Raw genomic sequence first — 16,604 nt, 5'->3', positions numbered from 1 at the left:
TGTCCCACTGTGGGGTTGGGAGGGAAAGGGCAAAAGACAGGAAGGCTGTAACCCCCAGGGGTCACACTAGACTGACAGTGAAGGAGAGAAGAATGGTTCAGTTAGGCATCCCCTTCATTCCTCCATTTCTCTCCCACCAGGCCTCACCTTGGATACAGAGACAGATAAAAACATTTTATTTAAAAATATAAAACTGGCCTCACCCTTCCTAACTGCTCCTATCCCAGTTATCTCCACAAAGAACTATAATAAATGGGCAGGGACATGCGTACAGCTGTTGCAGCTCTAACAACTCCAGTTCTTCTTCTGACCCTTCTTCCTCCCTTTTATACAATTAAGATATCAGTTCTTTGCCCTTTTCCCAAGATATCGGAGTTGATACAGGGTAGAGAAAAGGGAAGGGTAGAAAAGCTTATCATCTTCCATTACTGTCTCCAAGGACCAAACAGGTTAGCTGGCCTCTGAGCAAATGATTTGCTTGTCCACAAAACCAAAGAATAGGGACAGTTACTCTCTCTATCCTAAATCAAGAAAGACCTGAAGGTCTGGGGTATTGTTTAGGGTCCTTCCTCAATATATAGCCTCATCCATATTGTCATCACTGTCACCCCCAAAGTCCTCTCCATTGTCAAAATATGACATGATGTAGTCAGTTTCCTGAAATAGAGAAAAGAAAAAACAAAGTTAGGCATGCTTTCAGCATTCTCCTTCGTCCCTATGTATCAGGCCCCTTCCCTTCCAATCCAAGGTTTAGAAGTCCCTTCCAGCTGCAATTCACTCTTGAGAGGGGCCCAGGACAAAGTGGGGGGCACTATCCTTTGGAGATACTATCTCCTTTGGCCCTCCAGCCCTCTGAAGTGCATACCCCTGGTGCACAGAGTCGAGATGCCCAGAGCTCATGAGAGGAAGAGAGGAGGGCTGAGGGTGGAAGGAGGTCCCCCTCACCTCTTCATGTTCTTCTTCATCATACTCTTCCTCTTCTTCCTCTCCCTTCTCTTCTTCTTCTTCTTTCTCCTCATCTTCCTCTGAACTCACTTCTTCCTCCTTCTTTTCCAGGGTCTTATGTGAAGATGAATAGGAAGAAAAACTCAGGCTTGGCTCACAGAAGGGAAAAATGGAGGCACACATAGGCCAAAGGGGAGAGAATGGATCTGGGACTGCGGTGGTCTCTGTGCACATATCCTCCTTACCTCTAGTTTCTGTATTGTTTCTTCCTTATCTTCTGTGGTCTTAGGAGGCCTTTTGGGGAGCAGAATGGTAGTCCCTGGATACGAGATAAGGTGCACCATCAGAGAGCAAACTTCCTTGTTAACTTTCTACCCCACCCTCCTGCAGAGACCATGTCACTGTGCCGCCCTCATGTGGCCACCGTGGCATCCAGCAACAATACTGGATGTAATGGATAGGAATTCGGAGGCGGGGGGCGCCTCCACCATGCCTCCAGCAGCCTTGACCCTCCAGCTGATGAAGGACATCTCTCTTCTCCCTCCTTCTTCCAAATACTCACGCTCCTTTTGTAGCTTCCGCACTCGGATCTTTAGCTCCCGGGGTAAACGTCGCCAATCTGGGAATAGTGGGAACATAAAAGTCAGTAAGACCCTGCCTGGAGCCTCCTATAACTGATGACCGATTTTAAAGGAGAGGTAAGGGTTGGGGTAAGGGTCAGGAAAAAAGGAGCTGGGTAAAAGTTGCTTGGAACAAAATTGTGGCCCAGATGTCTCCCAAGCAGTGGGGCTATTTAACAGGTTTTCGGGTAGAGTCTAAGAGTGTTTGGGAGCACATCTAAGGCTCCAGAATAGGAGAAGGGACAGAGGAGGGTGGATTAGGTGGTGGCTTGTGGCTTGAGATATCTCAAATATTTGAAAGAAGGGCAGTCAATGAAAGGGCCCATCACTTACCAGGGTTCCAGTCGATGGCATTGTCAATCGGCCCTGACATCTGATATTTGTCTGAGTAACGCTCTACATCTGAGGGGTTAGAGGTCAAGGGTCAAAGTTATATCTTTTCAGAGCTCTAGAACAGGGTTGTTCCTGAGGGTCCAGCCCTCTCAATACTCAGAAATTGTCTATTCCCTCACCCCAAACTCATGGAGTGCAGGGTATCAGCTTAATTTAGGACCTTCCACACTCTTCTAACCTGTACCTTTGCCACCCAAAACTACAATGTTTTTGTTACCTCCCTTAACCCAAAGGCATGGCTATATTGAGATGTACAGTGGAAAGTACAGTAGAGAACAAAAAAACAGGGTCTCTTTCTTCCCTTTACTCCTTGCTAATGGTGCTCACTTAGGCAAGTCTTAATTTCTCTGAGCTTCAGCTTCTAAGGCTTCCACAGGAAAGCACTGTATGTCAATATACTGAAATTCTGTCCTTCCGTATCAGTGGGTAAATATCCACTATCCCAAGCCTCCCAAGTGTACCCCCTTCTCCATCCTTCCTGATCTCACAATCCACTAACCACAGGGGTAATACTTCATTTACAGGGCTTTTCAGAGACCCAGCATCAGCCTCCCCTCTGAGGTTGGTGTCTGTAATATCCAAATTGTTAAAAATTTTAATAGGTCTCCCCACTTATACCTGTGAAATGGGCATCTTAGTACTTGACCTCCTACTGTCCCAAGACTATTGTGAATATCAAAAATAACCCCCAAAAAACAAAAACCATGGATACTGTAATGTATTTCAAATGCATGGGTAATTATTATGATTTCGCCAGCTAGACAGTGAGCTTCCTGTGCCTCTCCTGGCCTCTCTAGCCCCCAATGGTGCTGAGTACAGAGTGCTACTCATGAAAGGCACTCAGAATATGATGCTAACATCCCAACTGACCTCTCTTGGGGACAGCTGGCCGAATGAAGTAGGGGAGCTGTCTCATGGCCCCTCGTAGCTCCTGCTTCAGTGCCAGGACATATTCCCCTTCCTCTCCTGAGGGCAGAGGCACTGGATGGAACTCCAAGGGCTAAGGAGGCATGGGCAGTGGTTAGTTCAGGGAGAAAATGCTGGAGTACAAATATGGGAGGGCCTTCCCCCAGTTCAATTCAGTGGCTCCCATTGGAGCCAAGAGCCAAAAGAAAATTGGTGGATCACCAATAACTTTAAAAGTCGGGGAGCTGGGAGTACGAGAGGTAAGGGCACACACTTCCTTGCCTGGAAAACATCCCATTTGAGTTGGGAGTATAGAGGCAGAAGGGCAAGACAAAGATGGTTTTATGATGGCCTAGGAGAAATCCAGGATCATATACAGTCAGACAGAGGCACACAGGAGTCTTGGGAAGGGAGGGCAGACACTTACAGGGAAGAGTGGAGAAGGCTGCAGGGTGGGTGGAGGAAGAGTATCCCCCTTCCCAATGCCCACAGCTTCCATGTTGAAGGTCAACTGGCCCCGGCCACGACCCCGGCCCCCACCCCAGCTGGCCATGGTGGAGGGGGCCTGGGTATTCAGAGATCCAAGGGAAAAACCTGATAAAAATAAAAACAGAAAAGGTACAGTAGAATGGATAGGAGGGCAGGTAAGTACAAGACACTTAATCTCTTCTACTTGGGACCTGAAAAGCCAGTGTAATTCAACAAATTTTGACTGAGAAGTCATAGTGTCAGGCAGGGTATTTCTGGAATTATAAGCATGGATGAGATATGGTCCCAGCAGAACAGATAACTGCAATTAATTGAAACCGTAGCACAAAGGGGAAAGTGAATTAGATCTGTGGATAAAACTTCCCTACATCCCTAAGTTAATTTTGATGTTTATCACCATCAGTATATCTACATATGACCTTTGAATTCTTTTTCTCACTGGCTTTCCAAACACATCCAGGCCCCAATTCAATCCAGTGCAATACATTTCAGCAAAACATTTATTAAACATCTACCATAAAAAAGGTAGTGTGACAAGCATTGTGGAGGCACAGAGATAAGTCAGCAGTATCACTGTCAGTGGCAGGGTAGGGTGGAGAGAATCATTACAGTCAAATTGATCTTTTCAAACACCACTTGGAAGCAGAGAATCTTAAAAGTGGAAGGGCCCATAGAAACTAGTCCAAACCCACTAAATGCAGGACTCCACTAAGTTGTTAGTCATTCAACTTCTGGCAGCATTTTCCTAAAGAGAGGGTGTCCATTCTCCCCCAAGACAGCCAATTCATCAACTCTGATGAATCGGAAGTTCCTCCTGCTAATGACCTCTTGTCATCAGTCTGGAGGGGCCAGTCAGAGGCAGACAGGATGGGGGATGAAGTCACCAAATGAAAATGAAAGTTGAAAGAACTGACACCCCAGTAGCAAGGAGTACATCTTGGTTTCTAATAACATTTTCCAATTAAAGGAATCAGGGCTTCTTGGAGAAATGGCTGATTCTAGGACTGGGGCTGGAAATATACAAGATGAGCCTAAAGAACCTTGTAGTTCCAGAAAGCAAGGAAGTACTCAAAACAAACACACACACGCATTGAGGGGTATGTCATAGGGGCATAAAAGTCATCTAAAGGAGCTCCCAATGATCGAAACTGGAACAATTTTAGCAATAAAAATGTAGTATTGGATTATAACTCCCAAGTATAAAATAAATATCCATGAATTCATACTGATATAAATAAATTACTGAATAAATTAATACATGGGGAAAAAAGACAAATCTCTCATACTGAATCCCAAATAAATTATGTATTCGACCCTAAAGAATAGGCATGCTTAGGGAATTTTGTCCAATACAATTTTGGAAAGGAGGGAAGTAACTTAAAGTGCAGATACTGGACAAACACTGCTTCACTCAGATGACCAAGATCAACATCAACAATATTAAATTATGGGTGGGGAGGGTGAGGGGCATAAGGGGGCACAAAAGTTCTCAATCATAATATAAGTTGATCACGGGGACAGTAGTACAGCATGGAGAATAAAGTCATTCTGTATCATTGTTCTATCTTGACAGATAGTAACTGCACTTGTAGGGGTGAGGATTTAATAATATGAGTAACTGTTGAACCACTGTGTTGTATACTTGAAACCAATATACGATTGTGTATCAACAACGATACTTCAATTTAAAAAAATCAGCATCAGGAAAAAATTTTTTAAATTATTTTCTTAGTATGTACCCTTAATATCATGTGATAAAACTAAACTGGACCTTTATCTCTGTGATCCTCTTCCCATAAACCTACAACCCCAGTCTAAACAGTAGAAAAACATCAGACAAATTCCAACAGAGGAGATTCCTATAATATACCTGGCCAATACTCTTTGAAACTATCAAGGTCATCAAAAACAAGGAAGGTCCATATTTTCATTGTAAAAGGGAGAGCTGCCCTAGTGGCAGCAATCTTAAAAATAAAGAAAACCTTTCCGTTTGTTTTCTGATTATAGCAGTGATATGCATTTATTCTGGAAAAGTTGGAAACACAGAAGGTGTAAGAAAGGTATAAAGAAATACCTATTTTTTCATAACTACAATGTAGTAATGATCATTAATATTTTAAATGTATCCTTTTGATTTCATTTCTGCATATACACACATATACACACATGCACATACACATAACAGAGCCATGACATCCAGTATCCCAGATGGGATCCTGAAACAGAAAAAGAACACGAAGTAAAACTGAGGAAATGTGAATCAAATTTGGACCTTAAATAATTATAATGTATCAATATTGATTCATTATTTGCAACAAATATACCATACTAAGATATGATGTTGACAACAGGGAAAACTGTGTGTCCAGACATATGGAAACTTCTGGTACAATCTGCTCAGTTTTTCTGTAAATCTAAAACTGTTTTTAAAAAAATCTAATAAAAAACAAACTTGAGAAGCAATTCAAAATTCATTTTCTCAGATCTTCCTTATTTTTTATGACCTTGACAGTTTAAAGAGTACCAGTCAAATACATTACAGAATGCTCCTCTGTTGGGATTTGATGTTTTCACCTAATTAGATTGGGGTTATAGGTTTGGGGAAGAAGGATCACAGAAGTAAAGTGACATTTTTATCATTATATTAAGCGTACACACTAACAATCTGTTAGCTAGGGAGCAATAAGAGACAACACAATATATGATTAAGATCTCTTAAATTAGTAGCTCAAAATATAACTGTTAACACAACTCAGAGAAGGGAGAAAGCTAGGAGGAACTGGCATGCTCAGGGGAGGCTTTATGAATCACAAAGTCTCAAGTTTGGAAGAGCCCTTAGAAACCATGTTTTCATTCATTCATTCAACAAATATTTATTGAGCCTCTATTATATGCTAGACACAATGCTAGACAATGGGGATCATAGTGAATCTTCTTCTCTAGAAGAAGACATGCATTCTTCCTCTGTTAAACCATATTTAGTAAATTGCTGTCCAGCTTCTATTTAAACATCTTTAGTAAGAGAACTCCTTATCTCACTTTACAGATAATTCCATTTTTGGATATTTGTTCTTCAATCAATATCCAACAAGTACTCTCAACAAGAAGTATATAGCTCAACAACATGCATTCCACAAAAAATTAGTTGGTAAGAAAAACATTTAAGAATATGTATAAGGTAATCTGTTTTGTCAAACATACACACACATAAATAAAAACATGTTCTTGAAGGATATACACCAAAAATTAATGTTGGTTAGTGTGAGGTGATGCAATTGATTTTTTTGTTTTTTGTTTTGGTTTTGTGTATTTTTTCTATATTGTTGAGGTACTGCTTTTATAATAAGAGAAAAATATCAATTAAAAAATTTTAAATATAGTAACTGAATAGTAGATGAGATTAAGAATATGTAGTAGGAAGGGAGGGTAGAAAAATGTCTGTCTGAGGAATTTGTAAAGTTTTAAGTCCAACAAAAAATGTGAGGAAAATGGCTCTTAGTTAATAGACTAAACTGTGATGTGACTGAAAGGACATATTAAAGGAGAGAGGATGTCTCATAGACACTTGAGAAGAAGTAAGAATTTGTCACCATGTCTTTAGGCCCTTACAAAGGGAAAGGACACTCTAACCAGCTGGCTTAGGTATCTTTCCACTGGAGAGAGACAGTTCTAGCAGCGGAGAAGGGAGCTGTTTTGAGGAGTCAAGGAAAGACTGTGTGCTTTGAGGTTGGACAAATTTAACTCCATTTCCATATACTAACCAATGACCCCCAAAGTAAAAAGAAGACAAAATTTTATTTAATTAAGGTAATAAACTGGTGGTTAGGAACGGTAAACCATTCATCACTACCTGACTCAGTTCAGAAATCTACAATGAGCCTCTTCAACTTAAGATTGTGATGGAGTCTAAATTCTTGAAGATATTTAAGGTCTCCCATAATCTGGACCCAGACTGTTCCTCCTTAACACCAACCTTCCCATGTCCACTCCTGTACTCTCCTTCTCCCAAAACAACATCTCATATGCACTGTACTTATTCTCAATTATGCATAACTGTGTATTGTGGTAAAAGCTACTAAGAAGAAGGTTTCAACAAAACATACAAAAAATGTTTTATCAAATTTAAGAAAGGCAGTACATGTAATGGTTGAGAACATGAATTTGAACCCCAGTTCTGTTATTTCCTAGCTACACAAACTCCAGCAGTTTATTTAATATTTCTAAGCCTGTTTACTCATCTGTGAAATGGGAATAATAATAAAAGCATCTTAATTCATTCAACAACTATTTACTGAGTGCTTACCATGTGCCAGGCACTGTTCCAAGTGCTAAGGATACAGCACTGAGCAAAATGGACAAAAAACTGCTGCATCCATGGAGTTTAAATGGAGCTTACCTTTTGGTGGTGTTATCAGTATACATACATTCCAAGCCATGAGACTGGGTGAGATCCCTAAAGGAATGAATGTGAATGGGGAGAAAAAAAGATCCAGGGACTGAGGCCTTCCTGGAGCACTCTAGTTTGCTACATTTTAATAATTAAAATAAGGAGGCATCACTCTTTTTGTAATAGAACTCATGGAAATCCAAATGAAAAAAAAATCATCCCAAAAGAATAAATGTGCAAAGGACACGAAAGGCAATTGAAAAAGAATGCCCAGAAAGAATATCAAGAGTGGTTTTCACTTTTTATCTATCCAGTTGACAAAGTTTTAAAAAAGTAATCAGATTCTCATAATTTTGTTTGAGATGGTCACTCTCATACTCACTGGAACGACTATTAAACACAATCTTTTGGGGGTGCAATTTGACCACTTGAATCCAACAGCCTTTATTTATTTATTTATATTTTGGTATGTACAATTACATGAGCAACATTATGGTTACTAGACTCCCCCTATTATCAAGTCCTCACCACATACCCCATTACAGTCACTGTCCATCAGCATAGTAAGATGCTATAGAATCACTACTTGTCTTCTCTGAAACAGCCTTTTTTAAAAATTAAGGTATCATTGATATAAACTCTTAAGAAGGTTTCACAAGAAAAACTACGTGGTTATTACATTCACCCTTATTATCGAGTCCCCCCCCATACCCCATTGTAGTCACTGTCCATCAGTGTAGTAAGATGCCACAGAGTCCCTATTTATCTTCTCTGAGCTACACTGTCTTCTCCATGACCCCACATACACTGTGTGCATCAATCATGATACCCCACAATCCCCTTCTCCCTCTCTCCCCACCTGCCCTCCCCCACCTCTCCTCTTTCGTAACCACTAGTCCCTTCTTGGAGTTTGTGAGTCTGCTGCTATTTTGTTCCTTCAGTTTTGCAATCAAACAACCTTTTAAATGTTCATGTCCTTAATCCAGTAATCCTACTTTAAAAATCTATCCTAAAGAAATCATCTGATACATAGTCACAATATAAGTGCAAGAATTTTCATCAAGGAACAATCTAACGTATCAAAAATTGTGAAATAAACTAATGGTCCAACAAAAAAAATGGTTTAAAAAATCAAATATCTATTTTAGACTATTATGTAGACATAAAAGTGACTTCAAATAGTATTTGAAGGCTGAAAAATGTTCACAGTATAATGTCAAGTGGGGGTACATATGATATAAAATTGTATTTGTTGTATGGACTAATTTGTATATGCATACATATTGTGTATATATACATATGCAAACACACATACAGGCACACACACAGTCAAGCCCTGAACAATGCAGGGTATAGGGACACTCACACCTCCCCTACAATGGAGTGGAAAATCGAGGAATAACCTTTGACTCCCCAAAAACTTAACTACTAATAGCCCACGTTGACTGGAAGCCATAGCAATAACATAAACAGTCAATTAACACATATTTTGTATGTTATACACTATATTCTTACAATAAAACTAGAGAAAAAATTATTTTCAAATTGTCACAAATCTCCAAATAATTTTCCAATATATTTATTGAAAAAAACCCCACATACAGGTGGGCCCACACAGTTCAAACCTGAGTTGTTCAAGAGTCAACCATACACACACACACACACACACATATATATATCTATACATGGAGAAAAGAAATAGAAAGGATAGATTTAATAAAATAATGATTATGGTTATCACTACATAATGGTCATGAAATACTAGACATTTTTATTTATAACTTTATGTGTTTCCAATTTTTCTAGAATAAATCTATATTTCTTGTATAATAAAAAAACAAAAGGGGTGGTTTTCTTTATTCTTAAGAATGCTACCACTAGGAAGCTCTCTCTTTTACAATGGAAATGTGGGATAAATTTCATTGAGCTATATATTTGTTTAGTGTATTTGTTGGATATTGATTGAAGAACAAATAGCCCAAAATAGAATAACCTGCAAAGTGAGATAAGGAGTTCTCTTATTAAAGATATTTAAATAGAAGCTGGATAACAATTTACTAAATATGGTTTAACAGAGGAAGGATACATGTCTTCTTCTGGAGAAGATTCACTATGATCCCCATTGTCTAGCATTGTGTCTAGCATATAATAAATGCTCAATAAATATTGAATGAATGAGTGAATGAATGAAAACATGGTTTCTGACGGCTCTTCCAAACTTGAGACTTTGTGATTCATAAAGCCTCCCCTCATCATGCCAGTTCCTCCTAGCTTTCTCCTTTCTCTGAGCTGTGGGAACAATTATATTACGAACCACTAATTTAATAACTCTTAATTATAACTGTATTGTATTTTATTTTGTCTATTATTAATTGTTCCCTAAGTCTATTAGTTTAAATTCTCCCTCCCCAATCAATTCCATTCAATTAACCTTTATTGTGTACTATGTATTAAGCACTAGACCTGCCCTACAAAATCTTATATTCTAAGAATAGAAACATTAAAGAGAGAGCGCGCACTAAGTGCTCTAATAGAGGTATGCATAAAATGCTATCGTCAGGCTGGGGCAGAATAAATCCTGCAAAAAAGGTATTCCAGGAAAGCTACTGGTAAGAAATATTTCACCTGAGTCTTGATAGATAACAGGAGTTTGCCAGTCTCATAGGGGAATAATATTAATAGATTTGGGGGGAGCTCATGCCATAGCAAAATTAGAGTACAAGAGAGAGTGTTGCTCACTTTCTACTTTAATACCTTTCTCCTGTGCAAGAAAGAAAACTATGGGTCTCTGGCATACAATCGATAGAGCAATGGAAGCCCAGAGGAGAAAGGGTAGGGAACCAGGAAGGGCTGGATCCAAAAGGCTGTCGGGAAGCGTGTCTATCTATCTAACAACTTAGCCTGATTAACTAGTTCAGGAAGTGTGGGACCGAACAAGGTCAGAGCCACCAGGTCGGAGCCTTACCTGCAGCTCCTCCCCCATGCGGAGCCCACGCCGCGGCCAACTTGAAATTTGCTCTTCCTCCTCTAGCTGGTGGCGTTCTAGATCCGCCTCCCAGAGCTCCCCATTGGTGAATTCTCCTGGCCAATCTAGGAGCCAACTAGAAGAAGCGGAGGAGGGAGGCCCGCCCACTCGAGGCTGCAGGGGGAGAAAGAGAGCGAAGGAGTCCTCCCGAGCCGAGTTGGAGAGCCAGTCACGGAGAGAGATGGGCCGGCAGAATCAACCAGGGTCGATTATTTCCTACCCCATCTCAGACTATCCAGAGTTACCAGAGGGAACATGACGCTCAGATCTCACTTTTGAGGGAACTCCCACAGAGAAATGAACCCCTATGACCTGCTGGTGAGGGATCAGCCTTTCTGTGACTGACTTCATAGGTTAGCCTCGCCTTCATTATCAAAGCTCCCCTCAAATCCTACACTGCTTCCCTCCAGCACCACCAATGAATACTTCTCTAATTTTTTCTCCTCCTGTTGGCTTGCTGCCCTCTCTGTGAGAAATACGAAGAGGTTTTGGGGAAGGAAACTCAGAGAACAAGAGTTGGGGAGGCAGAGCAGTAGCCCAGTGTTTGGGGCATTTTCCAGCTCCTAGCCCTTGGTGGTTGTGGTGGTGGTGGGGACACCATGGGAGGGAGAGTCCTACTTTCACCAAAAAACAATAATACAATAAAGAGTTCAGAGTGGAGATAGAATCTAGGAGTTAATCATGAAGAATATCCCAGATGTCAGAGACAATGGTTCTGAGAGTGAAGCCTGTGAACTTGGAAGGCTGTAAGTTGTAGCAAGTGCCCAGTCTTTGGGATAGGACATAAACAGAACTCTGAGGCTTTGGAGAACTTGCTTAACTTGTCTCAGTTTCTTCATGTATAACAAGAAGCTAATTCCTACCTTATTGTGAGGACTGGAGATAATGTATGTAAAGTACTCGGCACATATTTGCTGTCCAATTAATGGTAGCTAGTAAAAAATGAGTAGCTTCCCTGCAAATATCTCTCTCTCTCTCCTCCAAGAACATTATTTCTAGCATTTTGTGTCTGGTGGCTGGCAGCCTCTGCATTATCTGAGGTGAGCTTTCCAAATCCTTAGGATTTTTTTCCTTGTCCCTCACTTCCCCGGATGCCTTACAGCTGGCACAAACTTATTCCTAAAATATGCAGATGGAAGCTATGGTAACCATGGAGACAGGGCCCGTGGCAAAACTAGGCAGAGACAGTAGAGCGACCAATTTCAACAGAAACAGAGAGAGAAGACTTGAGCCATTTGGCAAGCAAGATGGAAAAATTGTGAGTCTAAGCAAGACTGAGAGCAAAGAGAAGCAATGAAAAAGGGTGTGTTACAAGGGTCGCTCTTTGCATGGCCCCTTTTCTATATCCCTACCCCTATCCCAAGAATATGGCGAGGAGGCATCTGGGAATGCCCCCTTGCTGTATCTAAAAATGACCCCAGATATCCACTCTCTTCATACTTATCTAAGAGGTCTGTACAGGGGAGCTGAGGTCCAAGTTTATCTATGCTATGTGTTCCATTTTGGGGGAGGTGGAGTGAGGATGTACTGCTGTGTCGGACTCCAGCTCTCCCTGACATTTAGACTAGGAGAAAACAGCCAGATCTCTTGCCTCTGTCTACACATTATGGACTCCAGCTGTGGATCCCAATCGCCATTCTCCACCCCTCTGCACAGTGTGCCACGTGCCCTGTGCGGTAGGTCAGGTCTGGCGCACAAGGCTTGCATAAACACACCAAGCGCAGAGAATGGGAATCTGCTGGAGCTCAACGAAAACTGGGATGGTCCCAGTCGCGGTGGTGGAGGAGTCTCCTAAGGAAGTCTTAGGTTTCGGAGGCTGAGGGGAGGTCGGCTAAGCGTGGTAAATCAGGATTGGAGCCTCTAGGTTTTGAGCGTTTCTTTCTGCACGGGTGGGGGAACGGTTTGGTGCACGACGCCCCCACCCGCTGAGACTAGGCTATAAATAGCAAGGCAGAGCTCCGCCTCCCCCCCCCTCAGCTTCTCTCCTCCCGAGCCGGCGCCGTGCCCGGGGCGCACCGGGAGGAGGGACAAGGACCCAGAGCCCGGGCGCAGATATTGACACCAAGGGAATCCGGGTGCCCCCCCCGTCCGCCGCCATGGGGGCCCCGGGGAACCCGGCTCCGCCACCCTGGCTGCCCCGCAGCCCTGGCCTCAGTCTTGGCCAGGCGGAGATCCTGCGGACATTCAGGTATCTATTTGGGCACACAGCCTGGGAGGGGAAAGAGCAAGGAGTGATGGGGAACATAGCAGGGGCAAAAGAAACCCCCAATTCCACCCCCCAACCCGTTTTAGGTCCCAAAAGCAAGCTGCTTCCCTCCCCCCACTCAATTTATGGGGCTGTGGCAACCTAAAAGATGTTAGGATTAGGAATATGTGTGTGAATGTATGAGTGCATGTGTGTGGGTGGGTGGCGTTCAGCCCTACACAGAGAGGGGGATTCCAAGTGCGGGTAAGAAAAGGGTGATGCTGGAAAGGTCTGATAAACCTTGGGGTGAGGGTGGGGTGCGAATATCCACGCGCATGCACGTAGGCATTTGCACGCGCGCTCGTCCTTCAATGCGGGTGCATCCTTCCCACCTCCTCAGGCATGCATGCGCTAGGAGGAAGGGGCGGCTCAGAGGCACGAGTTAGAAGAAGGGCTGTGTGCGGTGCGGTGGAGATCGCCATCCCACGCCAGATCTTTTTACCGGTGCCTCAGTTTCCCTGCCTGAATCCGTCAATAAGATCTCTTTCTGGCAGGGATTGGCTTCGTCACTGAGTCCTCAGGCCTCTGCCAGCCACCATCCCCACACCTCTAGCCATCCTCGGCAAGTCCCAGTCTCAGCTCCACCGGTGCTCTCGCCCCCGCCGCAACTATGCTGCACACCGAGGGCCACGCTCTTCTCCGGGCCGTGGGTCAGGGTAAGCTACGCTTGGCCCGTTTGCTTCTCGAGGGGGGCGCCTACGTGAATGAGGGTGATGCCCAGGGGGAGACTGCGCTAATGGCAGCCTGTCGAGCCCGCTATGACGACCCTCAGAACAAGGCTCGCATGGTACGCTACCTTCTGGAGCAAGGCGCGGACCCCAACATCGCAGACCGCCTAGGGCGCACCGCTCTCATGCACGCCTGCGCCGGGGGTGGGGGCGCCGCCGTGGCCTCGCTGCTCCTTGCCCACGGCGCAGACCCCTCAGTCCGAGATCACGCGGGCGCCTCGGCGCTTGTCCACGCCCTGGACCGCGGGGACCGCGAGACCCTTGCCACGCTGCTGGACGCCTGTAAGGCCAAGGGCACGGAGGTCATCATCATCACCACTGATACCTCGCCCTCGGGAACCAAGAAGACCCGGCAGTATCTCAATTCCCCACCGTCCCCAGGGGTGGAGGATCCCGCTCCCACTTCTCCTAGCCCAGGGGTCTGCACGTCGCCTTCGGAAATCCAACTGCAGACTGCAGGAATAGGAGGACGAGGGTTGTTATCCCCTCGCGCCCAGGAAGAAGAAGAGAAGCGGGATGTATTTGAATTCCCTCTTCCTAAGCTCCCTGATGATCCCTCCCCTCCTGAGCCGCTCCCCAAACCACCCCGTCACCCTCCAAAACCACTCAAAAGGCTCAACTCAGAGCCCTGGGGCCTAGTGGCCCCTCCTCAACCGGTCCCGCCCGCGGAAGGGAGGCCGGGGATCGAGCGTCTGGCTGTGGAATTCAACGGCCTGACCCTGACCGGTCGACCCCGTCTTTCCAGACGTCACAGCACTGAAGGCCCAGAGGACCCGCCCCCGTGGGCGGAGAAAGTGACGGGTGGGGGTCCTCTCTCTCGCCGAAACACAGCGCCGGAAGCTCAGGAGGCTTGTCCTCCTTCAGGGCTGAGGCAGAAACTGAGCCGTATTGAGCCAGTGGAGCTAGACAGCCCCGGGAATATTTGCCCTGACTCCCCGGAGTGCAGTCGCCTGTCCTCGGAGCGCCGTCGGTACAGCGCCTCCCCGCTGACCCTCCCTCCAGCCGGCTCGGCTCCCTCCCCGCGCCAGTCTCAGGAGAGTCTCCCTGGTGCTGTGTCTCCGCTGAGTGGACGGAGGCGTAGTCCGGGACTGCTGGAGCGTAGGGGCTCCGGGACGTTGCTCCTGGACCACATCGCGCAAACGCGGCCTGGTTTCCTGCCCCCTCTTAACGTCAGCCCCCACCTCCCCATCCCCGACATTCGTCCTCAACCTGGATGTCGGGCGCCTTCGTTGCCCGCTCCTCCCCAAGCCGGGGCGCCAGGCTCTCCTAGGACCAAGCGCAAGTTGGTGAGGCGCCACTCCATGCAGACTGAGCAAATCCGCCTGCTAGGGGGCTTCCAGAGTTTAGGCGGGCCAGGGGAGCCAGGGCGCTGAGAGGAGTGAAAGGAGTCAAGAAGGAGGGTGGGGATGAGGAACTTGACGGGACAGGTGGGAGAATCAGCTCACACACAAACCACAGACACTGGGTGACTTGCATGTGTTCATGGACACTGCGCATGCGCACACGGGTAAACGTGTCCACAAGCACAGTGCTTTTACTTGCACGGAAGGGTAAGTGTTTATTTACGGGGCATATAGACACATGCATTCATGTCCTAGTCACTTCACATGCATAGGGGAGTTACTCGTGTACCCACAGGCAAGGCACACACAGGACCACTTGTGTGAGGGCCCCAAGTGGGTCCCAAACTCATTCGCATTTGTCCAGAAGCAGTAGGTAGCCCTTACTTAGGGATAGTCTCCAATCTCTTTGGGCTTTTGCAGAAGCAATCCCTTGCTTCCCATGTATGCCCTGCAACACAGCCCGCTTATAATTTTGCACATTCTAACGTCTTTATGAATATCCCACACCCTGCAGGTCTTGCTTCTCTCACATGCCTGGCTCCTTGTTCACACACTGCTTCCAGCCCTAACCACTGTTCAGGAAATCTTGTTCACTCTCCTTGGGGGTTTCTTGTAGCAATCCCCAGCCTCACTTATGCTGTTGCCTTTCATGGTCTGAGCTTTACTTCTCAGCTTCCTGCTTTTTATTCCCACTCTATTTCCCCAACCAATACAATGGGTTGTCTAATTTTCCAGGGGGTGGGTCATGGGCTCTAAACTGCTCTTCTGTCTGTTTGAGCTTATGAACACCCCCACAGGTAGGAGTGGGGAGTAACAATAAATACTCTTGTCTCTACTTACCAAATAAATGTGTTGGAAGTCTCTGTTTTGTCACTTTTGCCTGGGGATGTGGGGAATGAGTAATGGGGAGGGAGGATCATGCTAATTATAGCCATAATAATCTAGGGGATAGTTCCAGGAGCCCAAGTGACCAACTGTGGTTGAAGAAGAAAAGGAAGCGTCCTGTGTCCTGAAGGTTTTACGTATTTGCCAGGGTTTCATTTCCCCAATCTCCTCTATGTCCACCTTCAAATTCTTTACCTTAAGATTTCTACATAGTCCTTCCCTCCACCATCAGCAGATATATCCCAATAAATTAACTGTCCTTTTTTTCAAGCTTCGTATTGATCAATCACAGTTTTCCCCCTGGATGTGTGTGTGTGTTTGTGTCTAACTTTCATGTTGCCAGGTGCACTTCATGAATTTCCTTCTATTTCTGACTTTTTGTTCACCCCATTCTTGATTTCTGAGCCACTACAGGGTGGGTAGAGAAATTTGGGAAAAGAGAGAATAATAGTTACTATAACCTCACCTAGGTAAAAAATGGCATGATGGTCAACCAACAAGGCTGTGAAGTGCATGTGTATGTGTGTAAGAGTAATCAGAGGAACCCAGCCTGACAGGTTCTATAAACAAGAGTATCTGTCTTAATCTTCTCTCTGGACTTCAGTTTGCTGATTTTCTGCATATATTCTAAATCTTCC

General features: G+C 44.7%; 2 protein-coding genes across 6 annotated transcripts; one reads left to right on the top strand and one right to left on the bottom strand.

Annotated features, from left to right (window-relative positions):
- Nucleotides 1-148: 148 nt before the first annotated feature.
- POLR3GL (RNA polymerase III subunit GL) lies at nucleotides 149-14,249 on the bottom strand. 4 transcript variants are annotated; one of them, XM_036924371.2, is made up of 10 exons: nucleotides 14,111-14,249; nucleotides 13,807-14,018; nucleotides 10,706-10,879; nucleotides 3,292-3,458; nucleotides 2,829-2,958; nucleotides 1,899-1,967; nucleotides 1,508-1,564; nucleotides 1,191-1,264; nucleotides 946-1,059; nucleotides 149-657 (listed from the first exon to the last, which is right to left on the bottom strand). In XM_036924371.2, exons 4-10 carry the CDS (start codon nucleotides 3,415-3,417, stop codon nucleotides 571-573), a joined length of 657 nt encoding a protein of 218 aa, XP_036780266.1. In that variant the 5' UTR covers nucleotides 3,418-3,458; nucleotides 10,706-10,879; nucleotides 13,807-14,018; nucleotides 14,111-14,249; the 3' UTR covers nucleotides 149-570. The 4 variants fall into 4 exon arrangements, with proteins under 4 accessions (XP_036780266.1, XP_036780267.1, XP_057356636.1 ...); XM_036924372.2 differs by lacking the exon at nucleotides 10,706-10,879; XM_057500653.1 differs by lacking the exons at nucleotides 10,706-10,879; nucleotides 13,807-14,018; nucleotides 14,111-14,249 and adding an exon at nucleotides 5,530-5,569.
- Nucleotides 11,692-15,955, top strand: ANKRD34A (ankyrin repeat domain 34A). Of its 2 annotated transcripts, none has more exons than XM_036924369.2 (2): nucleotides 11,692-12,953; nucleotides 13,505-15,955. In XM_036924369.2, exon 2 carries the CDS (start codon nucleotides 13,621-13,623, stop codon nucleotides 15,109-15,111), a length of 1,491 nt encoding a protein of 496 aa, XP_036780264.1. In that variant the 5' UTR covers nucleotides 11,692-12,953; nucleotides 13,505-13,620; the 3' UTR covers nucleotides 15,112-15,955. The 2 variants fall into 2 exon arrangements, with proteins under 2 accessions (XP_036780264.1, XP_057356635.1); XM_057500652.1 differs by having other exon boundaries at nucleotides 13,351-15,955.
- The last annotated feature ends 649 nt before the right edge of the window (nucleotides 15,956-16,604 follow it).

This window comes from Manis pentadactyla, chromosome 4, assembly GCF_030020395.1.
Source record: "Manis pentadactyla isolate mManPen7 chromosome 4, mManPen7.hap1, whole genome shotgun sequence".
In the NCBI taxonomy this organism is placed as follows: domain Eukaryota; kingdom Metazoa; phylum Chordata; class Mammalia; order Pholidota; family Manidae; genus Manis; species Manis pentadactyla.
Note: the sequence above shows the minus strand (reverse complement) of the source record. Positions and strands in the feature narration are given on the sequence as shown.

What these genes read in the sequence shown, in the direction of transcription:
- POLR3GL (XM_057500653.1), bottom strand. An exon ending in AAACAATACAGAAACTAGAG is followed by an intron (nt 1,060 to 1,190) that starts GTAAGGAGGATA and finishes TCTTCACATAAG; the next exon opens with ACCCTGGAAAAGAAGGAGGA. An exon ending in ATGAAGAAGAACATGAAGAG is followed by an intron (nt 658 to 945) that starts GTGAGGGGGACC and finishes TCTCTATTTCAG; the next exon opens with GAAACTGACTACATCATGTC.
- ANKRD34A (XM_036924369.2), top strand. Translation starts at nt 13,621, where the DNA reads ATGCTGCACACCGAGGGCCACGCTCTTCTCCGGGCCGTGGGTCAGGGT.